The 10,279-nt window shown below is 30.4% G+C and overlaps 1 protein-coding gene and 1 long non-coding RNA gene across 2 annotated transcripts; one reads left to right on the top strand and one right to left on the bottom strand.

Annotated features, from left to right (window-relative positions):
• Window positions 1-1,903: 1,903 nt before the first annotated feature.
• Window positions 1,904-6,339, bottom strand: LOC127079979 (protein PLASTID TRANSCRIPTIONALLY ACTIVE 12, chloroplastic). Its single transcript, XM_051020329.1, has 9 exons — window positions 6,198-6,339; window positions 5,370-6,056; window positions 4,928-5,040; window positions 4,275-4,534; window positions 3,849-3,970; window positions 3,472-3,540; window positions 2,806-2,859; window positions 2,547-2,702; window positions 1,904-2,465 (listed from the first exon to the last, which is right to left on the bottom strand). Exons 1-9 carry the CDS (start codon window positions 6,249-6,251, stop codon window positions 2,370-2,372), a joined length of 1,611 nt encoding a protein of 536 aa, XP_050876286.1. The 5' UTR covers window positions 6,252-6,339; the 3' UTR covers window positions 1,904-2,369.
• LOC127079989 (uncharacterized) lies at window positions 6,198-6,445 on the top strand. Its single transcript, XR_007788000.1, has 2 exons — window positions 6,198-6,339; window positions 6,380-6,445. It is a non-coding gene; the product is annotated as an uncharacterized LOC127079989 (long non-coding RNA).
• The last annotated feature ends 3,834 nt before the right edge of the window (window positions 6,446-10,279 follow it).

The raw sequence follows: 10,279 nt of genomic DNA, 5'->3' as shown, positions 1-10,279 counted from the left end.
GTATGCTTACCTATACCACACCATTTATGCTTGGCATGTTTCCCTCATTAAGGACTTGGAAAAATCCCTTAGAAACTTCATTTGGATTGGTTCTCAAGACAAAAGAAAGACGGCGATTGTCTCTTGGTTCAATGTGTGCAAGCCTTTCAATGAGGTTGGTTTTGGGATGAGATCCCTTTCAATCTATGCTTGCTTGGAGAATCATTCACAATAAGATTCCAACTTATGATAACTTGTCAATTCGTGGATGTCACCTCTCATCCATCTATAATCTCTGTTGCAATTGTGCTGAATCTTCGGATCACATCTTCCTCGCTTGTCTGTTTGCTCTGCATCTTTGGGACTGGTTGGCTAACATTATGAGATTGAATATTAATTGCGACTCTCCTATTGACATCTTGAAAACTGTCAAAAGAGGGTGGAGTCCTCAAGTTAAAGTCATCGTTTCTGCAACAGTTAATAATGTTTTCAATATTATCTGGTTGTGTAGAAATGATGTCAAATTTAATAATGTTGTTCCTTCTTGGAGACATATTGTTAATTGGATGATCTCTGATATCCATCTTTCTGGTAGCTAAACTACTAAAGTTGCTAGCAGTTCTATTCATGACTTCATCGTTACTAAAGCTTTTAATGTAGTTGTCATTAAAGTCAGCTTTGGATTGAGTATGATAGTAAAAATGTTTTGTTTGCTTTCTCTAAACCAATAAAACTTCTTTCAGGATTAGAAACAGATGGTTTCACTGTATTTCTCTATCCAGTTCTATGGATTTTATGATTTTGCATATTTTTAGAATGGATAATCATTGCACTAACAAGATCGCAATTCTTGAGTTAGCTCTACACAGTGGAATGAAATTCCTGAAGATGTTTCTTGTAATTTCATTAGGGATCGTTTCGATCTTCTTAACTATCGTTTCTCTCAGTATGAGATTTTGGCCTAATCCTCTCCTTGTTTGTCTGGTCTCTTCTTCAATATATTTCTCTTCTCTAAAAAATAAAAATAAAAAGTAAATAAATGTGTCGCCTAATTTCTTTTACTGCATGTCATTCTTTTTATATTTCTACTCTTCTTGAAAACTATAACTTTATTATTTAAAAAAATAAGTACTATAACTTGAATTTTGTCTATAATAATATTTTTAATTCAAATTTTGACACGTAAATGTCTTAAAATGGACATAATTTCTATAATTTTCTTAATGATTTAATAGTTTCATATTCGTAATTATATGCACATTTGATCATTTAAATTTTTAATCTCTTGTTTTTTTTAGCCGTTGGAGTAATTTTATTAAATTAAAAAGTTATGATTTGTTGAAGATATTTTAAACCAGTTTATTTAATTTTTTATTCAAATAAGTTTTGGTGTTACATATTTTTGTCTTAAAAGATTACTAGCTTTTATTTTAAAAAAGTTTAAATGAAAAATTAATTTAAATAGCTTTTTTATCTTTTTTTATAACTTTTTTATATAATAAAATCTTAAAAATTTATTAAATTTGAAGCTATTTTAAATAACTTTCCATAAATACTATTTTTAAAATATAAATATTGTGATTTTAAAGATATTTTAAACATCAATGACTATTTATGTTATTGAATATTAAAATTAATCATTTGATTTATAAAAAAAAATAGTTAAATTTTTTTTTACTATTTTAAAAAAATTAATAAAAAATGTTTTTAAAAATATATAAAAAATCTATTTCTTTAAAGCTAAAATAAACTGATTTTTCATGCGTGACAATCCTCAACTCGAATATAGTCAATATACCCAAATTTAAAAAATTAAAAATTAAAACTAGTAGTAATAAAATGATTATACGCATATCAAAATCTTTTAGTTCATGAAATATCATCTTAAAAGTAAGAATTTGGTTTATAATTTAGGAGAACGAGATCGAAAAATATTAAAATTTTCTAAATAAAACAGCGCAATCGCTTTCACAGCAGAGAGTTTACACCTTACAAGTACGCTAAGTCCTAAATTCCCAGCAAATGAGGACACAAACTACTTGAGAAAGAGTATGCTAGATTCTAGTTTGCACCAAAATTACAATATGGATCAACCAACACACATTTAGTATATTGGAACTACATTATTCACCTAGTTAATTGGTCTTCTAAGTTCCACATGAATGAGGTATCAAAATTGTTGTCAACAACTACATAAGGGATTGTTACTAATAGTGGGAACTCAACTCTAGCTCAAAATGCTTAAAATAAGTTGTAATAGTTCCATAATTTGACAGATTACTTACATGCTATCATTTTCCCTGTCCTGTCTAGTGTCTGCAACGGAACATGCAGGTCTACTGCTGTCGTATCACGCTTTTCTTGGAACACGCGCTTCACAAGGAGGTGTGTCATTCTTCTTCAAAATCCAAGAGGAAATCAGTCAAGTTCTCAGAATCGCCTAGAGCCTCATCCAGTGTCATGGGACCTTCTTTCTTTGGTTTTGGCTGCAAGTTTAAGGAAAGGTACGCATTGTTAAGAATGAAGTAAGAAACATGTGAAATAGTTTTATAGTTTTAGTAAAATACCTTTGATTTGCGAAGCTGGGGAGTAGTTTTCAAAACACTCCAATTACGATTAATCTTCGATTCGTCTTCTTCTTCTTCTTCATCTCCCTCTGCTTCCACCTCTTCCTCTTCCTCTCCTACTATCTCTTCAACATCAGTATCACTATCCTCTTCATCCTGCTCAACAAGTGAGAAATGAAAAGGAAAATGTTACTCACAATCAATCATTTAGGAATGGAACACGCTAGACAAGAGTAAAAGATGGTGAATCAAAGCTCACGTCATTTTCACCAATATCAACTGCTTTAGCCATAGCTTCATCGATGTCTGTCACCTGCCATATTGCAAATAATAAAGGGTATCGAACTATTACAGCATTATGAAGCTCAGGTATAAAACTAACGGTCAAGTGATCATTCTAAGTGATAATTCCACACAAAAATCTGTTGCCAGTGTTATAAAAACATGTTAAAAATTTGTATGAGGTCATAAATTGTCACATCACATGTCTATCCTTCGGTAAAAGAATACTAAGAATTGAATGATAAGTTGAATGGAAAAGAGAAAGCTTAATCTTATCATATCTTAACCTTTATTAGGGTTGATGTTAGATCCTGAAGAAAAAAGTAAGAAATCGATGCATAAACACAGATAATGCATTGAAATATGAGATCGAGTATTATTGAACTTTGGGGAAATTTTACAGAAGTTTCAGCCACATAACAATTAATGATTGGTATATGTTAGTCTGAATTATTGTCCATTAAATACACTATCCCTTCGCATCATCATTAAGCCTATCTGGATATAAGGACTTAGAAAATTGTCAAATTACTAGAACAAACACTTCCCTGTAAAACCATAATGCCGTCTGATTGCAAAATAAGCCGTTCATTTCATACCTTTATTTCCAGTGCTATGAAATTCATAATTATTACTTCCTTACCTCAACTTGTTCGGTCTTTTGCTCTTCCAGAAGCTTTTCTAGCTCCTCCCTTGAAATGATCTTTCCATGCTGATCACATAATGGAAAAGAAGTTCAACACTGGTCACATGAATAAATAACCACATATTTCATTAAAAAAATTGGACTATGCATCATGTCTGAAAATTAAAATTTCAACATACGTAAAAGGAAAAAGTAAAATCATATATTTGAAGAAAAATCATAAAGTGATATATTTATCTCAAAAATATTTTGACAAGATATGTTCCATATTTATCTAAAGATCTTAAGTATAACAATTTACACCCTTTAGTAATCAAAGTTTTAAGAAAAGCAACAAATGATAGGAAACAAATAAGCTGACTCAGAAAAAAAACCTCTTTCAGAAAAGAAAGCATATTTGGTGTTGGTTCGTGAAAATCTGGTCCCCTGTAGTCAATTACTTCGTCTGGATCTTGAATATAGTTCACAGTTGGGTATACTGGATCTCCACCCCATACTGCAGAAAGAAGGGAAATTTCTCGATTACTATTTTGGATTAATAGTATCTTGAATCTAGAGTGAGCAAGTATTTGAACGGTAGATGTCAACGCATAAAGTATAAAGTCGTATCAGTGCAAATAGTGAGTGGTTTAACAATGATACTAGGTAAAATTTAATTGCTCAGGTTTTTAGGTGCAGTGTCTAGTGGTTATTTGGCAAACAATGCTAATTAGAGCTTAATCATCAAATATACGAGATGACTTAAATAGGGAAAAAATATACAGACATGAGACACAAATATTAATGTTTAAAGTCAATACTTTGCTTTATCTGATCCTCTCTCATTCGCATTGCTAAAGGATCCCTCTGGATGCGAATATCAGTCCCCATCATTATGCGATACTCTCCGTCAGTTTGGTGGGAAAACATTTCAATTAGTTGAGCATTTTCATCTTCACCGGTTTCTTCAAAATGCTTCTGAATAGCTTCACGAGATGTATCTCCCTTCCATGCCTTTACCCATTCTGAATAGTATGCCACTGGACCAATCCTTTCCAGCTTTTCTTGCTCAGCCTCAAGCCTGCAAAAATCGATTTGTTTATTGTGCAGATTCTATTAGGTGAAGCAAAATGCTAAGGGGAGCTTTTACAATCAACATTTTCCAAGTGAATTTTTTCAGGCAAATCCGCTTATAACAAGTTCCTATAGCATTTTGTGGTAAACTTTATCAGGTAACTCCCCTTAATTTATGATGTTAATCACGTCAATTATCTTGAATGATGCATTTTATTTAGCCTTTTAAGAACATATTCATTCTTCAATCAACTATTGTTCAACCTTTCTATTGTGTTTCTTGTTTGCAGTGCTTCGTAATCAATCCCTATATGTTTTGCATTGGGATGTACTACAAAAGACACCACTTTCATTTCTATGCTTATCAGAACTATATTGTGAGCATAATAGTCAACAATACCTTTCTTCCTTATAAAGATGCCGTCTGGCTCGGTAAAGAGCAGTTTCTGTTAATGTTGGTTCTTCACCATAAATCTTTACTTGTCCAGTTTCTGCCATAGCTTTCAAGAAAACCTGAAAAAATTATAGTGAAAATCCAATACAAGATATAAGGCTTCACTCTCAACACTAGGCTTTGTGACATTATGCCAAATTGTTGTTGCTCTTAAAAGCTTTTTAGCATTAAACAAAATGTTATTAATGAAAGGACTTATGAACTGATCACATCACTTTTTACCTAATGCTTACATTTGTAAGTTTTAACTAATTCGTAGGTATAACGAACTGCAAACATTCATAAAGCACAAAATCGAAGAATTCATACACAGACAAACACACACACTCACTGTAATTACAATATTAAAAAAAAACTTTTACACGATGATTTAATGCACACTACTAACCGTTTCAGTGTCAGGTCTCCTCCTTTGCCATCTAGACCATTGTTCTTTCTCCGGCTTTCTCCAATTCCACCACAATTCCTCACTCATAAGTGTCCCCTCTATCGGCTTTTTAACTTTCGGATCAATAAACGGATGAGGAGCTCCAATTTTCTTATCAAGTTTGTACCCAGTATCCTCTTCTTCCGGCTCAGACTGATAAACAACATAATCCGACGAGAACTCCTCCAAATCTTCCTGAGGTTGTTCAACCAAAACCTCAGGACTGGTGTCATTCCCCTCAACATTGACCTCATCAGAAGAACCAGAAACCGACGTCCTATAACTCTTCCTCCTACTACCAGGATTACTCCCATAAGACGGAGACCCTAACGAGTCTCCCATCGGAGTAGGCGCCCTAGCAGCCCTAACTTGCTCGACAGTTCCTTCAGGCCAATACTCAACTTCCGGAATACTTGCCCTAGCACCCGAGGCAGGCTCAAGCTGACCGGAAGTTGAATCCATGTAACTATAATAAGGCGGCCGTTCAACCGTCACATAATCAATAACTTCATCTTTCTTTTCTTCATCTTTGTTAACTTCGTCTTTCTTTTCACACCTTATGCAACTATATGAAGGTAACTTCCTTCTTGATTTTCTCAAATCAACTCTACATTGTAAATTTCCAACACCCACCAAGTGTGTTGATGTCTACACTCAAAATTAGCTTCATATTACATTACATATAGAATAAAACATAATCAAGCAAGATAAAAAAAAGACATTTTTTTATTAATCTATATGTAAATCACGTAAATGTGTGCAAAGAATTGAAGTTTGGAAGATGGTAACCTGAAAGTGATTGAAGGACAAATTGGGAACAAGATTGGCTTGAATTGAAGACATAACGGTGTCGTTTTAAGAGAAGAGTGAAATATAGGTTTTGCAGAAGTGGTGATGAGAAATTTGAAACGTCGTCGTATTGAAGATAACGGTGGAGAGAGAGAGAGAGAGAGAGAGAGAGAGAGAGAGAGAGAGAGAGAGAGAGAGAGAGTGGCGGAACGGAGAGTGAGAAGGTTATTCAAGTCGTATGTGTTGGTGCTGCACTGCTAACACCACCCTTATCAGTTTCCATTGTTCTCGCTTTCTATTTTTTATTTTGTTTTTTAAATGTTTTTCTTTTTTTAGAATTTTTCTTTTTAAAATGCTATATTTTCAATTTCTCAACTATTTAATCAAGTTCTTTGCCTCCACACTAATGACTTATGTTCTTACATAAAAGTTTAATAAATATTAGCATGATGGAAAATTTTAAAGAAGATAATGAAAATTTATTGATAGATAGAAAGAAAGAGAGAGTTTAAAAACTATAAGAAATGAAAAAAGAAAAAGAAATAGAGAAAGGGGGAGAGGTCATTTAAAAAATATAAGAAATGGAAAAAGAAAAAGAAATAAAAAGAGAAAAAGTAAATATTGAAATGTATAATTTGTCCTTTGTTTAATTAATTTCATAAAATATTTATACAAATATCTATCATTAATTATTATTTTTTTAAGTTATGATTATATGCTTAAAGCTCTTAATTGAATTTTCTGTTTGAATTAAAAAAAAATTTCTCTCCAAATAATTGTCTTTTGTCTAGTTTTTCACTTACCATCCATTTTACTCTTCTCCTTCTCTTCCAAATTCAAAATTCGACCTCCATCATGGAGTTCTAGTTAGTGGTGGTGCGACATGAGGTTTTCTCCGTAACACTTTTTCATTTCGTTAGGGTCATATATCACAAATCGACTTTTGGCATTGCTACTCTGTTTTCCTCTCAGCATAGCAATAATTGTCACTTAGTTTTCGATTGAATTTACATATGATTTCACATCACATATCAGTTTTTGGTGACGTCATTTTATTTCTCCTTGACCATAAATTATTTTCGGATTACCGCTCTGTTTGTTCAAAACTCATATTGAGTTTTCTCGTTGGATTTTGTCTTGTGATTTTTGGATTTCTCGTGGGTATGGGTTGCTACATGTTTATGGGTCAAATTCCTCTTTTTCCTCTAATGCTCAAGCTTCAACTCGCGTTTCCAACCTATTGTTAGTGTCATCCACAAGGTTGTTGGTGTTTCTCAAGTTCTGACAAGGGTTGTGATGTTGTGTTGCTCCAGATCTTTCTGGGAGATGGAGGTAATTTGGGTATTAGTTTGTACAACGGTCGTTGTACTACACTCTAATTCAATTCTTCCTCCTTCACGTTGGAAAGAGGGGTTGTCATCTTATCTTGTTTATTATTAATGTTTGATTCTAGACAGTTACGTTCGAAATGGCTTACATAATTGTTATTCTGGCAGAAAGGTTATCGTACATGGATCAAATTTTGTGTTAGCAGTCGATCTATTTGTCAGCTTTTAAACTTTAGTTGAGACTCTCTGACTATTACTCTTCATTTTTTTTCAACTTAGTTTTGCGTCTTTCTTGGGTTGTGCTCGTGCTCAGTGTTTGTTTCTTAGGGTTAGTTAGGGTTGGAGTTCATTTGTGTTGTTTTGTCCTTGTATTATCCATTTGATTTATTACACTTTTGGTTGGACTAAGTAGGTCAATTCTAATTCCCCCGGTCTTTATATTTACCCCATTCTTATTTAATTCAATTTCCGCTTGCTAAAAAAAATGGATTATGTACCTTAAAAAGTCAAAATTATAGTATGTTTGATACAATATTAATCTTTTATTTCTAGTGTCATGATTAAAAGTGATATGTTAGTTTGGCTTAAGTTTTTTATGGTTAAAAATTTTAAAATTTGATTATGACTTATTATTATCGGTTATAGATTCAATTTGTATGAGTTTCGCATTTTAAAGATTTGGTATGATATGTTATCTTATTTAAAAATCCATTTCAGAAGAACGTAGTTTAATAAGTAATTTAACTTATATTTAAATAGATTAACGAATTAATCAATGAGATTAAACTTTATTTTAATATTTATGTGACATTTTAGAGAATCTTAATATGTATAAAATAAGGTTAAATCTTTTTTATCTTTATAGATATATTAAATTTTGTTTTTATTTTTTTTAAACAATTAATAAGTTTAGGCTCCAAAATATTTTTTTAATAACTCTTGGTCCTTGTGCTAACTGAATAATAAAAATTTGCATGATACTCTCACGTGTATTTTAATGACATGACATATATTACTTAGTTTTTAATATGTTTTTAGTTTCTATAAATATTCTAAATGTCATTTTTAGTCCTTAAAAAATCAATAAGTTTCGGTCGATACATTTTTGACTCGGTTTCGATCCTTATTGTTAACTAAGTCTAACTAAAATTAATGTGGCATTGCCGCATGTTGCTTATCTAATTCTAGTGTGATGAACCTATTAGTATGACCATCAATATTATTGGATCATGAAACAATTTTCTAAGAGTGTTTTTTTATATAAATGGTGATATGTGGAAAATTTGTCTTAATTCTCATTTTCTTTCTACCAAACTTCATTTTATAGTTAGCATCAATAATCACTTCATCTACAACACCCATGGATATCTCATCAAATATATCATTCATTCTATAAATCAGTTCTTCTTCATTATCATTAAAATGGACATCTCTAATAGAATTATTATTGATATCTTCATTCATTTCATAATTGAATTGATCAAAAGAATTAATACATTTGCCTTTACTACCTTACGCTCAATCTTTACTCGTCACACTTTTAAACTTGCTCGGTAAAACCTTTATATCTAAGACATGTAATTTAAGCACCATATATATTTTAACATCACATTTGTGTAAATCGGCACACTAAGACAACTTGGTAGCATCTTTATCACCCTTAAATTATTTAATATCATAATCTAAAGATGAATTGTTATGCGTACACCATAGATTATAGTAGTCATCAAAATTATGTGTTTTTTACAATCATACCAACTTCTAAGTTGTGTCACTCCGTTATAGTTTTTCTTTCAACCATATTTTATCATCATCACACCGTCTCTTTTAAACATAGTCATGATATACAACTCAATATTGATTGTCGCTCAAGTCAATATTGTTTGTTATGGTCAATTAAGACTTATTTATCGTAGTTTAACTCAAATTCGTTTTTCTTTGTTTAATAAGTATATGGTATTATTTATTTTTAGTATTCTATCTTATTTAATTTAGGTATTTTTAATTATTTAAACTTTATTTTAGTTATTATATTCTATTATTTTAATTTTGGTTTGAATTAACTTAACTTATTTTATTGTAATTCTTTAATCTGGTCAAAATATTCTTAAGTGAAGGTTGAAATAAAGTGTAGAATTATTTTATATTATTATATGTATTATCGATATTGTTGTATTAAATTTATAATGGATTTTTAAAATATTTATTTTATTAAGTTGTGAATATATGATTATGTGTTACATATTTATGAAATTTAAGTTTATATTATTAATTTATTTGATAAACCGTTCGACTGTATATTTAATCGGTTAAATAATTAAACCTTAAACTAAAAGTTTCAGCAGTTCGATCTCCGATCTGATTTTTGAAACGTTGCTTCATACATTAACTTAACTTATTATACAAAACAATATTTGATAAAAGATACTAGTGTAAATAAATCTAACTTTTTTTAAAATAAAGTATAAAAACACAATAACTACATTTAAAATACGAAATATATATATATATATATATATATATATATATATATATATATATATATATATATATATATATATATATATATATATATATATATATATATATATATATATATATATATATATATATATATATATATATATATATATATATGAATGCATACAATATACATATACATACAATTAAGAATAAGTTTCATATTAAACCCTGAAATTTGAAAAAACTAACAAAAATCTACCCCACACATCTTTAAATATACTAATAATAGAG

This window comes from Lathyrus oleraceus, chromosome 1, assembly GCF_024323335.1.
Source record: "Lathyrus oleraceus cultivar Zhongwan6 chromosome 1, CAAS_Psat_ZW6_1.0, whole genome shotgun sequence".
NCBI lineage: Eukaryota > Viridiplantae > Streptophyta > Magnoliopsida > Fabales > Fabaceae > Lathyrus > Lathyrus oleraceus.
This window is presented reverse-complemented; position numbering and strand designations above follow the sequence as displayed.